General features: G+C 30.9%; 1 protein-coding gene and 1 long non-coding RNA gene across 2 annotated transcripts in view; both read right to left on the minus strand.

Annotated features, from left to right (window-relative positions):
• LOC143909949 (uncharacterized) lies at window positions 1-922 on the minus strand. The gene is made up of 2 exons (XR_013260421.1): window positions 500-922; window positions 1-368 (listed from the first exon to the last, which is right to left on the minus strand). It is a non-coding gene; the product is annotated as an uncharacterized LOC143909949 (long non-coding RNA).
• A 7,357-nt stretch (window positions 923-8,279) lies between these two features.
• Window positions 8,280-24,693, minus strand: part of LOC143909950 (MTOR-associated protein MEAK7) — a 28,612-nt gene continuing 12,198 nt past the window's right edge. The window contains exons 6-10 of the mRNA XM_077428274.1: window positions 24,087-24,233; window positions 23,597-23,704; window positions 12,303-12,421; window positions 12,049-12,231; window positions 8,280-8,908 (exon numbers count right to left, since the gene is read on the minus strand). Coding sequence (XP_077284400.1) covers window positions 8,795-8,908; window positions 12,049-12,231; window positions 12,303-12,421; window positions 23,597-23,704; window positions 24,087-24,233 — 671 coding nt within the window. The 3' untranslated portion in view covers window positions 8,280-8,794. The remainder of the gene's footprint in view (window positions 8,909-12,048; window positions 12,232-12,302; window positions 12,422-23,596; window positions 23,705-24,086; window positions 24,234-24,693) is intronic.

Consider the following 24,693-nt stretch of genomic DNA (forward strand, 5'->3'; position numbering starts at 1 on the left):
AGATATACATTATTTATTATCGTGAAAGATTAAAACATAATTTTTTTTAAAATTTCATACAAAACAACAATTTAATTTGACGAATGAAACTGTTTTACATTTTTAACAGTTTTTTAATTTCAGGAGAAAGTTTTGTAGTTGAAATTCTTAAAAATGCTTGTAAATTTTCTTCTGTGATGCTTGATTGTAAAGAATTTTTATTGATATTCATGATTGAAAATGTTTTTTTTACATATTTAGGTTGATCAAAAAACCACCAACATTTTTTGAACGAAATCTCTAAGTTTGTCGAATTTTTCCGTATTAAGGGCGCTGTAAAATTTGCAAAGTTCTTCATGACGGTGTAATTCCTTTAAATCAGCATCGCACTGTAAATATATAATCTTAATTTATAACTCCGTCGATACGCTATCAATATATGTATATTGCAATTGATCTCGTATAATTGCCAAGTCTATCTCAATTTTTCAGAAGTCGCCAAATCTTCATGGAGACTCACCACTTAAATCGTTGATAATTTCAGCATATTCTTCAAATTTATTTTCTGGTACCTTCAGCAATTTCATGGTTGAAAGGTGGTCTACCCGTTTAATCAAAAAAATGTGAAGAAACAGTCGTATTTTGAAACTAACAAATGTGAAGAGACTTTTCACCATATCATGGACATATAAATTTTCCCCTTGGAACACTGTGATGAAAGTATTTAAATGTGTCACGATGTCCAAAGTAAATGCAAAATCACACAGCCAGTCACATTATCAGTTAATTCGGGGAAGTCGATAATATTTTTAATTTCTAAAAATAGAACGATTTCTTATTTTGTATCTCATACTCGCCGAAGTATTTTTCCCAGGCTAAGCCATCAAATATGATTATGATCAATAATATCTGTGAACTCATTGAATTCACAGATATTCAATAACTGAAAGCAATGAATTGTCTTTGTTTCAAGCAACTAGATCAAGATGTCACATGTTAAATAATACAAGATGTCACATGTTCAACTTCTAACACATTTTGGCACAATATTTTTTGATGTATAATATAATGAATTATAATTAAATTGTAATCAGGAAAAATTTATCCTGGATTTATGTGATCATGTGAAAATACAAGATGTCACATGTTCAACTTCTAACACATTTTGGCACAATATTTGTTGATGTATAATATAATGAATTATAATTAAATTGTAATCAGGTAAAATTTATCCTGGATTTATGTGATCATGTGATCGACTCTAATATGTATGATAATTGCTTATTAAAGTTTGTATTCTAGTTTGCCGTCTAGTTTAACTCAAATTTGAATTCTATCTTATGTCAGAAACGATAAACCATTTAATAAATCAATAAAAAAAATTTAGATCAGAAGAAAGTAAACTTTTTTACTAATTACTAACCTCTTATACGTTTCACATGGTTTTCGTGTAAGCGGTCATTTTTTATATCCTTTATCTCTTATCCGATCGTTTTCATACTTTGCCATATTTCTCATTTTGGTCATCAATATAAGTTAAGGTATCATCCGAAATTACGATGGTGAAAAAATATCGTATTAGACAAGTTTGAAAATACTGCATCGTATTACACGGTGACGTTTATCTGTCACATTCATCATTCACATCGGTAGTTTCATTACTTTTCGCCCTGCCATCTCGCTGTCAAATTTTAATTATTTAAACGCCTATAACTTTTTCTTTTTTCACTCTATATTTTATAAAATTTGGTTTTTTATTATATTCTCGTTATCTCTAATATATAAATATTTATAGTTTTGTGACGAACAATTTGTAACAGTGAACGAAGTGTGCATTTTTTAAGTTTGTTTCAAAATTTTCTGTACACCTCCCCTCTCTCCGCTCATTACAGCGGCACCGTCGTAAGTTTGAGAAATAAGTTTTTTCATTGTCATCGTTTAAAACTTGTTTTAATTGTTCAGTAATGCATGCTGCTAAACCTTCTGCGCTCTTATTTTCCGAATTAAAAAAACCCCAAAACCTTTCAAAAACTTTACCCCCTAATTCGTAACGAAAAACAATAACCTGTTGACAATGCATCGATACATCGGTTGTTTCATCTGCCATAACAGCTAGATAAGTTGCTTTTTTTTTTATTTCAGCACTTATTTGTTCCCTACACACGTTCAAAATACAATCTAAAAGATCATTTTGAATAGTTTTTGATGTCCCTTTAAAAACCGAAGAAGTTTGAAAATGTTTTTTTAAAGAATCGTCGAAATTTTGTGAATATTCTAGAAGCCCCCGAAAAACTCCTAGATTTTTTGAATTATCTGTTTCATCGTGTCCCCTCATTGGCAATTCAAATTTACCGCAAAATTTAACGCAATCAATAATTTTAGATAAAACATCCGGTCGTATTATAATTCACCATCTCGTCGTGGCATCGGCCACCATTATACATCTTTAAATCTAAATAAATAACGAGAAAATACAATTGATGGCTATAATAGTCATCACCAAACACATTCCTGAAAAGCAGAGATCGTCATCAGCAAAGAATTGGATATCGGGTCAGAGGAAGGAGAGCGCCATTTTTCATGCAAAAGAGCTCATCGATACAAGCGTCAGAAATGGCAAAACAGAGACCGCCAGTAAACAAATTAATAAAAATAATCAAAAAAAAATTATCGCTTGACTTCTACGCATGTCTGCCTTTATTCGTGGTCTGTCTCTGACTGAACGGCAATCGGCAATTTGATGTGAACCGACCTAATAATTATAATTTTATTTTGATATTTCAATTTAATTTTAATATTATATAATAATAATAGTTTTAATTTTGATATTTGAATTTAATTTTAATATTATATAATAATAATAGTGTTACGTATACTAAAAAGAGCCGCCGAGTAATTGCGATCGGATTAGGCCGGGTAGCGTCCTGAGAGACCGTGAGACCGGTGTAAGTGGTTTTAAGGATTAGCGACAAGCTAAGTGCATGAAAGCTAAACAATGATTGCACTTCTCATACCGTGGGAATACATATCCGAATACGTGACTATACAGTAGGTAAACAGATTAGACGTCCTGAGAGATCTACCCCTTATAAGGCGGTAAGTAGGCGATATCATGTCATTCTGGACTGAGCAGTGACAGTGCGTGTATCTCCTTAATCATCAATAAATGCTGTGATACGACTGTTGGCCTTTTACTTGGATCCTCCACCCACCCCTACGCAACAATAGTTTTAATTTTAATATTATATAATAATAATAGTTTTAATTTTGAAATTTAATTTCAATTTTTTAATTTAATTTTTATTTCGATATTTTGTACGCCACTGGTTTCAACAGTTGGCCTGTAATGCCATTCATTTGCCTGGTGCGTACGCACTATAATACGATATTTTTTCACCATCGTAATGGCGGATGACACTTCCACTTATATTATCAATAAGTGAAAGTAACAAGAGGTTAGTAATAAAAAACGTATAAGAGGTTAGTAAAAAGAAAAGAAGCGTGTGCTTTGGAAGCGCGCGTTCAAATACGCCAAGTGTGTACTAGGAGTTAGGGAAATAAAACACTCTTTCTGCGTATGTTGTGTCTAGTAACTTCTCAACTGAGAATGCATCTTTATTTAAATATTAATGTAATATATAAATATTAAATTTCGTAGTATATATGTATCTTTCGTAGTATATATATATATATATATATATATATATATATATATATATATATATATATATATATATATATATATATATATATATATATATATATATATATATAATTTTAATATATATATATATATATATATATATATATATATATATATATATATATATATATATTAAAATTCGTAGTTTGGCATGAATTTTGAATATAAATAAAAAATTAGTATTGTTTAGTTAAAAACATTGTAAAAATGGGTGCCCCCAACATAACAGCGCAGGACAAAATAGCCCCGACAAAGCTACGCAGCGGCAAAAAATCGCAACGCATATTATATATATAAAAAATTCAAATATTAAAATCGATATAAATGTATTTACGATAAAATAAGAACATGTAAAACTGGATTAAGAAAAAATATAATCCTAATTAAAAAAATGGAATTTTATAAAAGCTAATAAAAAAAAAATGAATACATAAATAAAATGGAAATAATAAAAAAGTTTTTTAAAAACATACCTCTTGTATAATTTGTATATAAAATTATTATTTTGAATAAAAACACCAATATTTTTTTTTACTACCGCCATCTATGTATAAAATTAATGACTATCAACTGTCACCGAGATTAAAAATCTTCGGACCCGAAATGCTTCTTATACGATATTTTATCTCTATCGTAAGGGCGGAGGCTCCATTTACTTATATTGATGACCAAAATGAGCAATATGGCAAAAGTATGAAAACGATCGGATAAGAGGCAAACTTTTTCCTGAATTGTAATCGTAAGTGAAACGTAAAGGAGGTATGTAAAAATAAGGTTTTTTCGTAATAATTTTTTTTTTTAAATTTATTTTATATGATTATTCTTTCTCGGACCGGACCCTTTACATGTTGTGCTGTTAACGAGAGAAGGATCATTAGATTTGTTAATAAACCAGATGTGGGATTTTTTAATCTTAGAAAAGTAAAAAATGTTGCGATTACACGATTGAACAAAATCTGATAACTGGAAGAAGAGCTTTTGTTTTGTGTAAGTTTCCTACATTTGCGCTCAATTTTTACAAATTCTCTCATGGCCGGTATGTGTGAACATGTATGTTTCATTATCCAAGTTTGTTTTTTATACTTCTTATATTCTTCAAATACATAGAGATCTGTCTGAATTTTTTCATTTAGGTTTTTATATTCAGTTTCGGGAAACATGAATAACGACAAATATAAAAGTTAATTATATTTCCTAAATTTAAAATATGTAAAATCTAAGAATTCAGCAAAAATGTACGTGCACACTTTCATAAAAAAAATTATGAAGGAATGGTTCTTATTTTATCGTATACATTTCTTGTTTTATTAATATTTACATATGTGGCCAGGTGCACAGCTATTGTATGTCCATTTTTAATTCATCGTACGTAGTAACAATAGACGAAGTTTTGTGATCATGCGAAAATTCTAACTCGAGTTTTTCACTGATTCGAACTCAGAATCGATCACTGATCACTAAAGCCCGGACCCTGAAGGGGCTGTATATTGTTCAAATGTTGTAAATGCATTGTTTAAGGTTTGCCGAACCTTTTTTACAACAATTGAACAATAAACAGCACGCTTCCGGTCCTACCTCTACTGATCACGTTGTCATGATCTAGAAAAAATGTGTGTGTCTGTGTCAGTGTATTTTGAGGATTTTTGAACACCATCGGTGAAACACTTCCAACGGTGAAACTTAGTATAGTAAACTGTCGATTATCCGGTTTGCAGATTATAATTGCTTGAAAAATATTAATTAATTTAATTTTTTTCGTATAATTTATGAGACGCGCCGATTGATTGCGACCTAACAAACAAGCGTGTTATTTTCAAACAAATGATGACTTTTTAAATGTCTTTTATTGCGTTAATTCTTTCAGTCGCTTTTGACAAGTAACAAGTGCGTGTATTCAGAGCGGATTTTTTCGTAACATACGTATGTTTAATTATTATCAATTACTTTCTGTGTGAAATTATTTTTTTTGCTATTAACTCATAATTATATATTTAAAGACGGTAATCTGTTTGTGTATTTGTGTCCTAACGCCAGCCGAACATAATGATTCGATAAAAAGCCTAAACTTTGTATAAATTCAGTCGTCAAGATTTGCCCGCGGGCGGTATCGAACCGATGAACTCTCGAACTCAAATATCTTCTCATAGGTATATCTGAGTTCGGTGAGCAACCGATTACGCCATCGTCCTTTTATTTAAACATTAATTGAAAATTTTCGTTCTCGCTGTATAACAAACCGAGCAAAATAGCAAAGTATGAAACGATCGGATAAGAGCCCAAATTGTTTTTGTAAGTAAGAAGAGTAGTAAAATACGTAATTATAATAATTTTATTTAGCGAGGTTTTGAACCATTATTTTTTGTTTTCATATAAACAATTTGTATGCGGGCCATATTACAATTGTCCCTTGCCGTACAGCAGGTAATTCTGATCAAAAAAGTCGTTAATGAAGGAAAATTTCAAAAAATTTTTGAAAACTTTTATAAATGTTTTCAAATTGAACAAAACTTTTAAACCCATCGACTGACTCATAAAAATTAAAATGTAAGTTCTAATGATTGTTTTAAGCCTTCTAATTAGCCAAATAGTATTTTAAAACGGGGTTACCAACCATTTTTATACAACGAAATTTTTAAAAATTCCCATCATCTTTATGATGATGGGAATTTAAAACATAAAATGTGTTTGGACTAGGGTAACCAACCTTTATAATAAAATTTTTGAATTGAGAAAAACATTTAAAAATATCCCCATCATTTTTATGATACAATTTATTGCAAAACTTAAAATATTATAATTTCTTGGACTAGGGTAACCATCCTTTTTTATAGAAAAAAAATTTTGAAGTTAGAAAAAAAATATAAAAATATACCATATTTTTTTTAAGCTATAAATAATTTTAAAATTTAAAATAAAATAAATTTTTGGACTGGGGTAACCAAACATTTTTTATACAACAGCAGATGAAGTCAGAACAAAATGAAGATATATTTCCATCATCTTTGGGCTATAAATGATTGCAAAATTTATAATATGATAATAAAAAGACTAGGATGAAAAGCTTTTTTTTTTTTAAAAATTTTTCAAGTTGGAAATAAAATTTAAAAATATTCCCCTTATTTTTTTGCTATAAATGTTGACAAAATTTAAATTGTTTTGACTAGGGTAACCAAATGTGTGCCGAGAGTTTTGGCCGTAAAAGCAATATGGATCGATATTTCGATCGACAAGATATCGATAACATTCATTATTAACACTTTGAGTGAACTAATTAGTTTTGTATATAATATTAAGATATATAAATTATTATTTTGAATAAAAATACCAATAATTTTATTTTACTACCGCCATCTATGTATGTATAAAACTAAAGACTACATAGACGTCACCCAGATTTCAAATTCGCAAACTTCAAACGTGTCTTAAACGATATTTTATCTCTATCGTAATGGCGGAGGATCAATTTACTTCTATTGATGACCAAAATGAGCAATATGGCAAAGTATGATAACAATCGGATAAGAGGAAATTTTTTCCTAAATTGTAATCGTAAGAGAAACGTAAAGGAGGTTTGTAAAAAGGCCAGTTACCCTAATCAATATTTATATTACTTTATATTTTGTAATAATTTTAATCATAAAGATGATGGGAATATTTTTAGATGTTTTCTCACTTAAATAAATTTGTTGTATAAAAAGGTTGGTTATTCTAGTCAAAAATTATATAGTACATGTTTTAAATTTTGCAATAATTTATATCAGATGATGAATTTTTTTAAAGATTTTTATCACACAAAGTTTTTTTTGTTGTTAACAAGGTTGGTTACCCTAGTCAAAAAAATATATTTTATTTTAAATTTTGCAATAATTTTATGACATCACATACGTACTTACGCGGCCCAAACCAAACCAGTAATATATTTAATTACACTAGTTTATGCCGGGATCATAAATTTGATTGAAATTTTAATAATGAAATCCCACAGATTTGTAGATTTGTTGTTGAAATATTGTTTAAATTGGCTTTTTATTTTATTTCTATTTAAGTACATTATTTTTTTACTATAGTTATTTTAAATACATTCATTTTTTTACATACCTCCTTTATTTTAAATTGAATTTCATTTAATTATTTATATATTGTAATAATTTTTATACAAATTATTTTAAGTTTTTTAATTCAATTATCTCCCAAATGGCTAACTGAATCAGATTGAAATTTTGTACATGTAATAGAAATTATAAATTATATACCGTAATATTTTTTCCTAAATCGGGAGTTTAGAGAGCCGAGGTTTTTTGTTTTTTTCAGAAATCTTTTGGTTTATTGAACTGAAATTTCAAATAAATGTGATGAAAAAAAAAATTTAATAAACCGGAAGTGGGATTTTTTCCTCTTAAAAATTCAAAAATGTTGTGACCACGATTCTTTCAACACCCCTGAGCGTATCAAGCTGAAAATATATATTTGTATTCTTTATGTACTAACCTATAGCTTGTCCACGTTTTGGTCAGAATTCGTAAACCAGAAGTAGTATTTTTTTTAAAACAATATTTCATTATTTTATTTTAACTTTTTAAATTATTTTTATTTTCTTGATATTTAATATGTATAAGAATTATAATGATTTTAAGAAATAAATCCGACAACTGGAAGTAGAATTTTTGTCTTGTGTAAGTTTACATCGAAAATGCTCTCATAACCGGTATTTCTGAATGTGTATGTACATATGTTTAATTATCGAATTTTCTTTTGTGACTTTCTTATATTCCTCAAATACATAGATAAAGTGATGGGTTGGTCACATCTGAATTTATGAATTTTTATCGATTTTTAAGTTTGTAGATACAGGAATAATTCAGGTTTTTCATTTTAAGGTACAAGTTCAAAAATGGACATACAATATCGGTGCACCAATTCATTGATATATTTCTTTCTTTTCGTGTTCTGTTTTTTATAAATATATGTAGCTTTGCACTATTTTATCGCTGCGCTGTCGAGTTTTGTTACCACTCTTTGGCCTTTGCTAAAGTCAATGCAGTTGTTTCAAAGCAGATTACATATTCTTGAACAATCATACATAACTAATGATGTGTGATTATTGTTTATTGGTTACATAGGTATTGGCTCCCTTAATCCTTCACTGTGTTGTTCTCGACCAGCCATTTTGAGAATAGCTTTCGATTCATAATTTCCATCAAGAACACTTGTACTCATTCTTTCACCCTGAAAATCATATTAAGGACCAAAGTTTATAATTATAGTCTTATTCAAACTTTAATGCGGTTTATTAGAAGTGTCCGTGCGCGCCGCTAAAAGCCGCTATTGAGCGTACGCACATACGTACAGATACTGAGTGTGTGTACGACGACGGATAGTATATATGTATGTACATATGTACAAGAGACCGCAGCAAAGTTTGAAAAATACTGTACAGAATATGATAAATACATATGAACATGTTAGGGATTCCAATAATACCGACATTCGCCGTTAGCGGTTCTACCGTGAAAAAATTGCTACCTGCAGTACCGGCTTCTACCGGTATAGATTTATTATATTGACGCAATTAGTGCAATAAAATTTAATTACCTTCATTGAGCAACAAAAAAAATTACCAGAGCAGAGACTAACCAATCTTTACTAAGTTTAACCCACTGAATTCGAATATGATAATGATTTTTGTTGTTTGGGTCTTCTTTACGAGATATGAGCGTTTAAAAAAATGCGCACAGATTTTTGGCTTTTGCGGTCTTTAATTAAAAATCTAGTATGGCTGTGCTCAAAGTGAGTATTGGAATCTATAGTCAGATGTTTTTACTATTGATTTTGATTTTTTATTGTTTTATAATTAATTGTCTAGCTAATTTTAAGTCAAATATATATATTTTTTACGGATTTTTTCTCTGTGCTATTTTGCGTTTATTTGGTCAGTTTTTTATTCAAAAACGTGATTTTTTGTTGCTCAGTGTTATCCATACAATATTATCATAATATCAATTGTAAGTTAACTGTCGGTTAATCATAAATTATTATAACCATTACTTTGATTAATTTTTAATTAATTACAAAATAATGTTGAGTCGTTTTACACTGCGGGAATTACCGATCAGCAAGTTTATTTTTTAATTGACAATTATTTGAATAATTGAGTTAAAATATAAATAGTAATCAATATATTAACCCTACAGTGCATGGTGACTCATATATGAACCGCACTGTATTTTTGCATATAACTTTTTGTGACAGAGATTTTTTTACTTTGAATTCATGGTAATTTCATTGTGAACCATTTTTCCCGCAGATGTTAAATCATAAAAATTAGGTTTTTTTTGTTTTTTCACTTTAAAAAACGTAAAGGAGGTGTGTAAAAAAAAGGCTATTTTAACCATTTTGTGACGATATTTCGACTGGTCAACACGGGTAGTGACTTTGTGCTACTTTATGTTTATATTGAGTTGATTTGTATTTATTGCTCTTATACCTCAAATACTAGTTGATTCATAAATAATTCAGCATGCAATTGTATATGCTCCAGTACAGTATATTTAATACTTCAGTTAGAATACAAATTTTTATATATTTTTTAAATTTTAGATGTCTTTCATATACAAAAATGGGCTTGAAAGAATAGATTTAGAACAATTAGATATTGATGGCTTAAGCTGTCGTTCAGTTTCCGTGAGCGGTACACCAGATAGCGTTGGTGCAAGCGAGACGGCAAGCGAGAGTCCGCCACTTACATAAACATAACGAATGCATGATGATGAATATATGAATCAACCACTTTTTTTTAATAAAAAACAAAGGAAAATTAAAATATGATTTTTTTTATTATTTTTCCCATAATCTAAATACGATTTCACACTAGCCTGTTTTATTTTTAAAAATAAAAAAAATCATGCACTGTAAGGTTAACTTAATACCTTAAGGTTTTAAGTAGTACGTTTAGTTACATTAATTTAAGCCGGGATCTTAATTTTGATTGGAATCTTAATCATATTGTATTTATTCAAGAATACATATTATATTTAGTTTATATAAAGGTATTCCAGTAAGATTGTTATTTAGGGCGGGATTATAATTATGATAAAAATTAAATAAAAAAAATATGAAAATTAAATCTTAAACAAAATGTTCAGGATCTTAATACCTGTTTTGAATGCAAGTATTAACTCCATGTTTTCGTAATTGAATAATGTATGTCCGAAACTATCTAGTGATATTTTCCAATTTGCCGAAATTCTGAAAGGCCTTGTGTAGGTTATTAAAACTACTTTCAATAATATTTTATTGGTTTAAAACCTGGTCTTCGTTCATTACTAAATCTCAAAGCCACTGCTAAGTGCTGTACTTTTTTTGTTGTTCAAAGAAATATACGCCTATTCCCGAAGAAATTTTGGATGTACACATTTATTTTGATCTTTCATATAAATTTGAAATACATAATTGTTAGTTTTGAGCACAAAAACATGAATTAAAGAAAACCTTAAAAAGCTGGTTGATCGAGCCAAAAAAGCCGGTTTTCGGTTTTTTGAAAAATGGTCAATAAGCCGGCTTTTCGGTTCCCGTTTAAACCGGCTTGGAAGCCCTAGTATTGAACGTATTACTTACTATTACTTCACGTATTACTTACTTATGAACGATTATGTACATATGTACATATGTATATATGTTTCACCATCGAATTTTGTTTTTTATACTTCTTATATTCCTCAAAAACATAGAACACAGAAAAAGTCGTGGGTTGGTCACATCCGAATTTTTTTATGAAATAATTTAAAATGCCATAACCAGAAATCGGCAGCCAGGATGTAAACCTTTTATTTTGCTCTCTTGCTCAGTAGGATAATAGTGAATTTTTTGTACATAAAATAATCTTGGCCGCCGATCTCTGACCATGATCCATGCGACGATATTTCATCGGGCTTATCTTTGGTATACATACATATAACGAGAAATAAAATATTAAACTTTCATAATTACGTACTTATATTCCGTATTCATGGCAATGATTGTCGTGTGTGCAATCAAAATGTGTGAAATTATCCGTTAACCGAATGAAAATGAAGGATTAATGTGAATAAAATATCATAAATCAAATGAAAATAAATTAAAAATCTACCAACAGATTATTTGTCGACCAGTAGTACTCAAACTCAAAATTTTCCCAAAAACCGGTAGATCCGATATAGGAATCCCTAGTACATAGTGCGATAAAATAATAGAATATTATTTTGAGTGAGGTTACCATTGTGTTTTTAAAATACATATTTGAAAAGAGGAACAAAGTTATATTCATAACAGAATTTTTCAAAATTATAAAACCCCTCATTCCAAGTACGCGATATTTTTATAATTCTTACCAATTCTTCGCCAGTTAATGGTTTTTCACCCACGGCCCAAACTTCTAGACTTTTAACTTTAAAATGTTTATCTTTAGAAAGGCGATTGAAACGACGATAAGTGGTACAACTTTCAGAGGAATGTCCAATGCCAAATGCTGAGTCAAGCCATAATCCACAGAAGTCAAACTGTCCGCCCATCATCTAGAAGTGATATTAATTAATTTTGATGAACAATTTAATAAATCAAATTCATAATAAAATTGAATACAAACCAGGCCATTGGGCATTGTCTGTTGATGCAAGTTTAAATACTGATAGTGATTATTATAGTCAGTCGATGGAAAAACACGCATTTTCGGCAAAAGCGTGAAGAGGAAACATGTATCATCTCCTGTAGACACATTAATATCATGTTGATATAATAATTAAAATAATGAGAGCAGTGGCGGACCGGGACTGAAATCAATGCTTGTCAGGAGTCAAAGGGGGCCCACCCAGGGCTAAAAAAATTGATCTCTCCGCCCCCATATGACAAAATAAAACAAATTTAGTTGCAAGAAAAATGGCAAAAGCAAAATATATCCATAAATTACATTGTATATTTCGTTTTAACCCTTGTCCTAGGTAAATATAATGCATCATAAAAGCGGCTTTTACTTTCGGTAGAAAACAATGCATAATATTTTCGATTAACACCTAACTGTACGATCACGCGTATAAGCGTGAATAAAAACTTTGCGTAGACGTCCGCTCACGCGTATATATACGCAGTGGGCGGCTCGTGGATAAGATATCTGGGGGTGCTGCGGTTGATTAAAAATAAAAAATAAATGTTTATTTGGATTATATTTTACTATTAACATCAAAATTAAACATTATATGTATTTTATTTCATTAAAAAATTGATTATTCTGTCTTTTTTCCTTTTCCTTGAAAAAAGGTCTATCACCTATTCGTTAAATTTTTTACTGTTCATAATCATTTTTTTTTCAATTGACAGCATAGACAAAGCCGTCAATCTTTCCTGAACCATTGTGTTTCTTATATATGTATGTCTTTATTCTATTTATTGATGAAAAACACCGTTCTGGCTCTGAGGTAGTTGAAGTTGTAAGCAGAATTTGAATAAGTTTTGTTATTTCCACACGAACTTTACATAAATAAATAAAATAATAAAAAAAAAAAAAAATTGATTGCAAAAATAAGTTTTAAAAATATTAATAAATCATTAATACTATGCATTTCTTTCCTCGAGTAAAACACTTCTAATTCAGTTTAAAGTTTTTCTTTATCTAGCATTGGATATGATTCAACGGTTAGTAGTAGATCTTCCATTGGCATTTTCTTTCAGTACTTTTCAAAATTTTCTTTATTAACTAATTTCACAGCTATTAATTGATTAGAAAAAGGATATTTCTCTTTTATATCCATACTAATAGCATCGCGCATATTTTTAGCTTCTTGAGACTGTATGAAGACAATTCGCTGTAATAATCTCGTATTTGTATAATGGCATTAGTAAAGCATTTTGAATAAAAGTTTTCTTTAATTCAAAATGCATCGATATTACTAGATTGCATTTGGTTGTAAATAATTTCTACATGCGGTATTAATTTCTGAAAAAGTTCTAACCAAAATAAAAAATTGTCATCATTTAATGTATTCAGTAAATTGGTAGAATCTGTTATTGTTTTATCGGCATTTTCGGAAAAGGATTTAAGGTCTTGAAAATATTGCCACAACTTCTCTTGATTTTGATACACTTAATTAACAGTTAGAGCCATGATTCTGTTTCGAAAATAGGTGCAAATATCACTTAAAAAAATTAGTTTGCCAAATAAATTAGAAGAAATAAAACTGTTACAGTGAGTTTTATAAGGAAGAGTAGAAATGTAGAAAGTGTAAGAGGTGTAGAAGGAAAGACGAAAGCAGAAGGAATGACGAAAAGTGAGAGGTGTCGGGCGCGCGCATACGACGCAAAATACCGTGTCACGACATAAGGTCCAAAGCTATAAGATCCAACTACAAGGGCACCACGAAAGAGGATCCACCCGTTAGAATGCCCACCTGCTAAGTGATCCAGACAGTAAAAAGCCCAGATTATAAAACGTGCAACCGAAAAACATCCACCCTTTTAAAGATCCAGCCACAAAAAGCCCGAAAACATAATATAAAGCATAGATAAAGTAATAATAATATATATAAAAACGGACTGTCGCTAAATATATTTGTATATTTGTATATTTGTATGTATATTTGTATATTTGTATGTATATTTGTATGTATATTTGTATATTTGTATGTATATTTGTATGTATATTTGTATATATGTGACGGACGATCAACCGTCAACCAGTATGGGGAACAAAAATTTTTTTTTTTTCATTTTTTTCATATTTTTCATATTTTTCATATTTTTCAGTTTTTTCATATTTTTCAGTTTTTTTCAGGTTTTTTCAGTTTTTTTAATTTTTTTCATAATTTTCATTTTTTTCATAATTTTCATTTTTTTCATTTTTTCAGTTTTTTAATTTTTTTAATTTTTTCAGTTTTTTCATTTTTTTCATTTTTTCAGTTTTTTCATTTTTTCAGTTTTTTCATTTTTTTCATTTTTTCAGTTTTTTCATTTTTTTCATTTTTTCAGTTTTTTAATTTTTTTCATTTTTTCAGTTTTTTAATTTTTTTCATTTTTTCAGTTTTTTCATTTTTTTCATTTTTTCCATTGCCGGGGGCGCTGGCGGCGCCGAAGGCGTCAGCGGCGCTGGGGGCGAAGCCCCCGGGGTGCCGAAGGCATCGGGGACGCTGGGGGCGAAGCCCCCGGGGTGCCGAAGGCATCGGGGGGGCTGGGGGCGCCGGAGGCGTCGGCGGCGCTGGGGGCGAAGCCCCCGGGGTGCCGAAGGCATCGGGGGGGCTGGGGGCGCCGGAGGCGTCGGCGGCGCTGGGGGCGAAGCCCCCGGGGTGCCGAAGGCATCGAGGGTGCTGGGGGCGCCGGAGGCGTCGGCGGCGCTGGGGGCGAAGCCCCCGGGGTGCCGAAGGCGTCGGGGGCGCCGGAGGCGTCGGCGGCGCTGGGGCCGAAGGCCCCGGAGCGACGGAGGCATCGGGGGCAAAGGCGGCAGGAGGTCGGCGATGCACAAAACGTAGTTCGTAATTCGTAATCACTTCGTAATTCGTGCATCAATTTCTTTCCGAAACCAGTCGATTCAATATCTTTAACTTTATTTTTATTCGAGTTTCAATTCCTTTTCGAAACCACCCGTTGAAATCAACGGGCCCAACACTAGTGTTTAATAAAACGCTCCATATTTACATAAATCGGATATCGAGTCAATTTGAATACTCGACGGGTTTAAATTTTTTTAAATTAATTTCCGAATATAATAATAATGTTAGATTAAATCATTGCAGCACCTGACATCGAGTCAGGACCGCAAACATTTATTTTTAAGCAGGGTTTCTAAACCGGGCAGCAATTTTTTTTTTCAAATAGTTTTTTTTTAGCTTCTGAACTAAGGTTCGCAAATCGTCATTATAAAACTTTGCATTTGATAATAAAACTTTAAGGTTCAAATTATTTTCCCAATACAACAAACAATAATATTCGATAGCATACTCGGCGAATGAATCGAATTAGGAGTCAGGTGTGGTCAACCGGGTTTTAATTTTTTTTTTTATTTTCCGAATATACATAATAATAATGTTGGATTAAATCATTGCAGCACCTGACATCGAGTCAGGTGCTGCCAATCTATTCAGCGCAACGACAATTCAGCGCAAAATCAATTTTTTCAATACATTTTAAATGCGTTTTCGAAATTACTGTATTGAAATTGTCGGCCATATCTACATAGTAATTTAATAAATGCGAATAAATTTATTTGATACTCTTTGTGCCTTGAAATATTACGCAAGCAGGGTTTCTCAACTAAGACCGCAAACATTTATTGTTAAGCAGGGTTTCTAAACCGGGCAGCAATTTTTTTTTTCAAATAGTTTTTTTTAGCAATCCAAACTTTTACGTATGCAGGGCTTCTGAACTAAGGTTCGCAAATCGTCATTTTGAAACTTTGCATTTGATAATAAAACATTAAGGTTCAAATTATGTTCCCAATACAACAAACAATAATATTCGATAGCATACTCGGCGAATGAATCGAATTAGGAGTCAGGTGTGGTCAACCGGGTTTTAATTTTTTTTTTTATTTTCCGAATATACATAATAATAATGTTGGATTAAATCATTGCAGCACCTGACATCGAGTCAGGTGCTTGCCAATCTATTCAGCGCAACGACAATTCAGCGCAAAATCAATTTTTTGAATAAATTTTAAATGCGTTTTCGATATTACTGTATTGAAATTGTCGGCCATATCTACATGGTAATTTAATAAATGCGAATAAATTTATTTGATACTCTTTGTGCCTTGAAATATTACGCAAGCAGGGTTTCTCAACTAAGACCGCAAACATTTATTGTTAAGCAGGGTTTCTAAACCGGGCAGCAATTTTTGTTTTCAAATAGTTTTTTTTAGCAATCCAAACTTTTACGTATGCAGGGCTTCTGAACTAAGGTTCGCAAATCGTCATTTTGAAACTTTGCATTTGATAATAAAACATTAAGGTTCAAATTATGTTCCCAATACAACAAACAATAATATTCGATAGCATACTCGGCAAGAAATCATTCTTTATTTATTTATTATTATATTCGGAAATTAATTTAAAAAAAATTAAACCCGTCGAGTATTCAATCGAGTATCGAGTCAAATTGACTCGATATCCGATTTATGTAAATATGGAGCGTTTTATTAAACATTATTACATTATCTATGCTTTATATTATGTTTTCGGACTTTTTGTGGCTGGACCTTTAAAAGGGTGGATGTTTTTCGGTTGCACGTTTTATAATCTGGGCTTTTTACTGTCTGGATCACTTAGCAGGTGGGCATTCTAACGGGTGGATCTTCTTTCGTGGTGCCCTTGTCGTTGGATCTTATAGCTTTGGACCTTATGTCGTGGAACCGCAAAATACGTCCAGTACAGCCGGGAGTGGCAGTACGAGACCAAGCTTCTAGCGCGAGCTCCCTCCCCGCACCCCTCCTTCGCCCACTCGGCATATTCCAACGAAAACCGTACTGCACAAAATCATAAACGATGCCTCACTTTCTGATATTAGTACCGCGATGTATGATCATTATTGAATGTATCGGTGTGCGGGCGAGCTTAATACACGCTTAAATAATATTGATATTTTCATATAATATACATACATTTATGTACATATATAATAATATAATTTTTTTCTTAATTTCCTTGGGGGTGCTGCAGTACCGCAGTGCGTATGGACGAGCCGCCACTGAATACGTGAATAAATATACGTGACTAAAAACTTAAGCGTAGCAGTCCGGGCCACACGTATTTACGTGAATAAAATTGGCATGCTCTTTGTGTACATATGTACACGCACACAAAGGCAAATTCTCATACATACATGTATTTATACATATCTATATGTGTATGTATATCTGTATATATTTATTTTAACGCTGAGACGATCTCATCGTCGGTTAAAGGTCATCTGAAAATCTTAATTTACTTTTTTCATATACAGGTAGTCCTCGACTTACGACGGTTCGCACTTACGACCGAAAAAAAATAATATATTTTTTATTAATTAATTATTTTTCAAAAATTGATTGATAAATCTCAAGCGGATGTGAGTTATGAAAACGGGGAATTCTCTTTCGAAAGAAATTAAACACCGCAGTAGTTTTAAAAATTAAGTTACGACTCATTCCTTCGGAATTCGTCACCAGTCGCAAACTCATATGGTCTTTACCGTTTGTTGCATAACTGTTCGTTATTGTTTTAGAATGTTTATTTTCTCAATTTCGTGTTGATTAGTGCTCAAATTTTTATTTATAAGAACATTTATAATGTGTGATAAAGAAACGGGATAATGACTGATAAAGAAACTCTTGTTAAAAAAAGAAAAAAGGTGATAGACTTAGAAATTAAACTTGAAGTGATAAAACAATATGATAGTGGTAAAAAAGTGATGGACTTGGCAAATAATTTGAATCTGTCACATTCAACGGTCTCCACTATTTTAAAAGATAAAGAAAACAATCGTAAAGCCGTTAAAAAAAATTACTAGTGATTTGGATCGATGACAAGATTGAAAAGCGAATTCCATTGCGTCTCTTAAAGCTCATTATTTAAAAATTACATTTGCGCAAGGCATTGAAGCAATAGAAGAAGGAAAAACTTTTCAAGAATTTTGGAAAAATTATAATATCCTTTATGTTATAAGAAATATAGATAAGGGATGGAAAGAAGTTACTTCAGCATGTATGTACGGAATATGGAAAAAATTCACCAATCGATTTGAACCCGTTTCTCTTTCCATATACGAAAAAGAAAAAAATGTCGGGGATATTACTAACCTAATCGTACAATTTAGTGAACGTCTACAATTGGACGTAGATAACGAAGACATCAAGCAACTTCTTGAAAATTATTCAGAAGATCTAACCAATGCAGAATTATTAGATCTTGAAACTCAAATGGTTGCAGAAGAGGATATTGATGAAAATGAATCAATCACATCTGCGGAACCGCTGAAAAAATTTGTATTGAAAGAAATGGCTCCTGCTTTTAATTTAATTAATCAAGGAATACAAAAGTTTGAAATAATGGACCCAGACAGTGAAAGATTTTCAAATGTAAACCGCAGGATTCAAGAAAATCTCGCATGCTACCAAGAAATATATAGAGAAAAAAAACAGGATACTGTTCCAACAAAATTAGACACATTTTTCAAAAAAACTCATACGACTGTATTTCAAACTGAAGATGAAGAAATGGATTGTACTTATGTGATAAGTGATGAGGATGTATAATTTATAATTAATAAGTACGGATGATGTAGATGTTTAATTTTTTTTTAATTTAAATATGAATTCATTTGAATTACTGTATTAATACAAGTAAGTAAAATCACCGAAAAAAAATATAAATATATACCTCGACTTACGACGGATTCGACTTACGACCGAGGTTTAGGAACGTATCTCCGTCGTAAGTCGAGGAATACCTGTAATCAAATTTTTGAATTGAGAAAAAAAAATTAAAATATTTCTATCATCTTTACGATATAATTAATTGCAAATTTTAAAATACTATAATTTTTTGGAACAGGGTAACAATTCTTTTTTATAGAAAAAAATATTTGAAGTGAGAAAAAAAATCTAAAAATATACCATCGACTTTAAGCTATAAATAATTGTAAAAATTAAAATAAAATAATTTTTTGGACTGGGGTGACTAAACTTTTTTTATACAACAAAATCAAATGAAGTCAGAAAAAAATAGAAAAATATTTACATCATCTATGGGCTATAAATGATTGCAAAATTTCAAATATGATAATATTTTTACTAGGGTAACCAGCCTTTTTTTACTCAAAAAAATTCTTCAAGTTGAAAATAAAATTTAAAATATTCCTATAGTTTTTATGCTATAAATGATGACAAAATTTAAAATGAAATGGTTTTTTGGACTAGGGTAACCAACCTTTTTATACAAAATTTTTTTTAAAGCGAGAAAACATCTAAAAATATTACCATCATCTCTGTGATATAGATTTTTGCAAAATTAAAAATATGATAATTTTTTGACTAGGGTAACCAGGCTTTTTATACAAACTTTTTTTTCAAGTTAGAAATAAAATTTCAAAATATTCCCATTGTCTTAATGCTATAAATATTACTAGCTTAAAATATTATTTTTGAGACATGGCTTACCAACCTTTTCATACAAAAATTTTTAAAGTGACAAAAACAATCAATATAATATGTAAGTAAATTTATTTAAATGGATAATATTATAATGACATGTATGTTTAACTTTAAGCGAGAAAAAATCCAAAAATATTCCCATCGTTAAAAAGCTTTCAATTATTTCGGCTTCCAGAATCGGAGAGAAAGACGCAGGAGGGTTTTAGAAGGTGTCTATTTGTGTGCTCTCGTCGGGGCTCCAGGTCGGAAAGGTTTCCAGACCGAGAGCGCCCCATTTTTATACCCGTTGGGCACAACACACATACATACATACATGTAAACTATTGGTCGATGAGTGGGGCGATCCCATTGGCCGTTGCATACGGCGAGGTCATTTTGGCGCGAACGAGAGATCAGGTGATAAGCGCTCGTAAGCCATCGGTCCACGAGCGCCACCCACCTAATCTCTACGTTACAATACTATAACTTTTTGACTACAAAAAAATATATAAAAATATTCTCACCGTTCCTATGCAACATTTAAAATAAAATAGGTTTTTAAAATAAATTAGATTATTTTCTCAATTCAAAAATTTCGTTGTATAAAAAAGGCTGGATACCCTAATCACAATTTATAGTATTTTAATTTTTTATCTTAAAGATGATGGGAATATTTTTTATACAACAATTTAAAAAAAAAAATTGTTGTATAAAAAGGTTGGTTATCCTAGTCAAAAATTATAGTACATATTTTACAAAAATTACACATAGTATTTTAATTTTTTTTATTTTTTCATTTTTGTCATTTCGGGGGTGGGGGCAAAGGCCCCGGGGCGTCGGAGATGGCGGGAGCGCTAAGGGCGAAGGCCTCGGGGTTCCGGAGGGATAGGGGTGCGCTGGGGGCGCCGGAGGCGTCGGCGGCGCTGGGGGCGAAGGCCCCGGAGCGTCAGAGACGCCGGGGACGCCAAGGGACGTCAGGGAAGCCGGGGTTCCGGAGGCATCGGGGGCGCTGGAGGCGAAGGCGTCGGGGCGTCGACGATGCACAAAACGTAATTTGTAATTCGTAATCACTTCGTAATTTCTAATTAGTGCATCAATTTCTTTCCGAAACCAGTCGTTTCAAATTTCTTTGACTTTATTTTTATTCGTGTTTCAATTCCTTTTCGAAACCACCCGTTGAAATTAACGGGCACAACACCAGTAGTACATACAGTATTGTTACGTACGCCGCGGATTAAGCAAATAGAATCCCAGAGACTATGTGACCGTTCAAGGGTTATCCGTTAACGGATTAATTAAGTGCTTGCACTTAGACCAACGGTTATCTGTTATCAGATTAACTAAGTGCTTGCACTTACTTCCAGGATTATATCTGGACTCTAAGTGCATTTAGGCTAAACAATGACCGTTATTAGGCCTTTCTCAGAATCGGTACGGGAAGACCCAATGTCGTGGAAATTCATATCCGAATACGTGACTATACAACAGGTAAACAGATTAGACGTCCTGAGAGATCTACCCTTTATAAGGCGGTACGTAGGCGATATCATGTCATTCTGGACTGAGCACTGCCAGTGCGTGTATCTCCTTAATCATCAATAAACGCTGTGAAACGACTGTTGGCCTTTTACTTGGATCCTCCACCCACCCCTACGCAACAGTATTTTAAATTTTCCAATAATATATCATAAAGATGATGGGAATATTTTTTGATGTTTTCTCGCTTCAAAAAAACATCATTCATAGCATAAAAACGATGAGAATATTTTTAGATTTTATTTCCAACTTGAAAATATTTTTTGTATAAAAAAGGCTGGTTACCCTAGTCAAAATTTAATCATATTTTAAATTTTGCAATAATTTATACAGGTTTTCTACCTCAAATAAAATATTTTCCATTTTAAATTAAATATGTTCTCCACCAAATTTAATCTGATCGATGGGTCTGCAAGCAAATTCCTGGCAGAATGGTATAAAATGGTTTGTACGTTCAACCAGCTTACGCAATTCTGGGGTATAGTGGATGCTGGTGTTATCTAACACTAACCATACTTTTTCAAGATTATTACTTTCAATCTTTCAAGAAAGTCGCAAAAAATATTGGAATTAATTGTGGAGTGCTGAATAATTTCATGCCATCTATATCCATCAATATTCACTGCCGCAATCAATAAATATTTAATTTGAAATGGAAAAAATTTTATTTGAGGTGGAAAAGATTGAATTTGAAATGGAAAGTATTGTATTTGAGGTGGAAAAAAAATTATTAATGGCTTAAGAGTATTTTTTAAATAAAAAAAGTTAGAGATTCACCGACTCAAAATTGTTAATGTATTTAGATAAAAAAAGACAGTTTGAGAATAATTCTAGGAAAATAAATTTTAGACCTCTTAAAAATAATTGCCTTTTTGAAAACCAAAATATCGCTTTACAAAAATGCAAGTTTAAGAAACACTGGATCTTTAAAAAATCTAAAACACAGATGATACTGTTCTCAAGGATTAACTAGTTGATTTGGGATACTATTAGATACTATTTGGGATATTATTAGTTTTATATTATTTTTATATTCAAAGGTTTTTTTTATGACATTTACGTAATTTTATATTTGTGTACATTGATTCGAGAACTCCAGTTTAAAAGCCCTGGTTTTTATTTCCATGTATGCAGAGTGATATATTGTATACTGTTTCAAAATATCACTACAATACTATTATTATTTTAGAAGTAATCAAATTCATAAAAAAAGTTTTTTGTCTATTGGTGTTGAAATCGGCCCGGCTTCTGGTGAAAAATACGCGCGCATTTCCGGACTTGAGGTGACAACAATTCACGCGTCGAAGCGGGCAGTAAAGTGTTAATATTAACACTTTGCTTGCGGGCCAAGTCATAATTGCCCCTTGCCGTGTAGCGGGCATGTAGAAATTTTCGAAAATACCCTTCAAATTATGGTAAATTATAGTAAAATCTTTTGTAAACGACTAAATTGAACAAACTTTTAAACCTATCCGCTGACTCAAAAAAATTAAAATATAAGTTCTAATAATTAGCCAATTAGTATTTTAAATAATCGTAAGTGAAACGTAAAGGAGGTTTGTAAAAAGGGGTTACCAACCATTTTTATATAACAAAATTTTTAAACAGAAAAAAATCTAAAAAATTTCCCATCATTTTTATGGACTAGGCTAAACTAACCTTTTTTATACAATAAAATTTTTGAATTGAGAATTTTTTTTAAAATATGTCCATCACCTTTATGATATAATTGATTGCATAACTTAAAATATTATAATTTTTTGGACTAGTTAATTTTGGCTATATTTGGACTAGCTATTTTTTATACTAATATTCCCACCGTCCCCATGCTATAAATTATTGCAAAATTTAAAATGAAGTAGATTTTTTGACTAGGGTAACCAACTTTGTTTTAAAACAAATTTTTTTTAGTGTGATATACATATATATATATATATATATATATATATATATATATATATATATATATATATATATATATATATATATATATATATATATATATATATATATATATATATATATATATATGATATAAATTATTTCAAAATTTAAAATATTTACTATAAATTTTGATTAGGGTACAGTACAAAAAAATTATTTTATTTTAAATTTCGACAACATTTATAGCATAAAATTTTATTTCCAACTTAGGAAGTTATGTTATCATGGGAACATTCGAATTCGAGATTTACACTAATGTGTATCTACATATGTAACATATGTACATGTAGTATGAGAAAATAGAAACTCACCTGAAAAATTTGGACTCAGACTCCAACTACAAGATGCATATCCACCAAATATGTAACCATTAGAATCTTCGACAATAATTACGGACGGTCCTTGATCCATTATACGACCTAAAAAACATCACATAAATGGACTTCCATACATAACGGTTGTAGCGCCCTTAAGGTTGAAACACACTGAAAGAAACGGCACGTCACGTCTTCGTGACCCAATTCAAGGAAGTCAAGGAAGGGCGTTCCTAATTCATTGTTAATTCGTACGATCTTATTATTTCGACAAGTTTCTCCTACATTTCCTCAAATATGGGATTCATATATATATATATATATATATATATATATATATATATATATATATATATATATATATATATATATATATATATATATATATGTATGTATGTATGTATGTATGTATGTATATATATATATATATATATATATATATATATATATATATATATATATATATATATATATATTTAATACTTACCAAGAAGTGTTGAGAATGATTCTCCGTGTATATTGCTTGAAAACAGAAAACGCCATTCTTTCTGCATCTCTGGAGGAAGGTGTCCCGAAATAAAAAGTAATTGACTTAAATCGATAAAAGCTGGATAATCTGGCATGTATGTGAGACCTGAAAAAAAAAGTTTAATTCTTTAAAACAAAACTTCATATTGGATGGCAGTATAAATTTAAATGGTAGAAATTTAAAACTTAAGCCCTATAACGGCATGCACATGAATATGTACATATGTACATATAGAGTTTTACTTTATCTATGTACGTAGTAACAATATATGAAGTTTTGTGATCATACGAAAATTCGGGTGGTTTTTTGGAACCCCTAGTTTGGTTTACTGTCACGCGGTGTCCAATAAAATAAAGTTAAAATTGATCCTTGTGGAAGTTACTAATATTTAAATATTGTAATAGTTAATGATGGTATTATTATAGTAACATACATTTGTAGTTTAATATAGTGTGTATAGCTAAATATTTTTTCTTAATGTGGCTTTATTAGTTTGGTCACGCGGAATGTCCAATAAAATAAAGTTATAAATAAAATAAAACTTCAGTGCATGTACATATACAAA

Source organism: Arctopsyche grandis, chromosome 3 (assembly GCF_051622035.1).
Source record: "Arctopsyche grandis isolate Sample6627 chromosome 3, ASM5162203v2, whole genome shotgun sequence".
NCBI classification, from domain to species: Eukaryota; Metazoa; Arthropoda; class Insecta; order Trichoptera; family Hydropsychidae; genus Arctopsyche; species Arctopsyche grandis.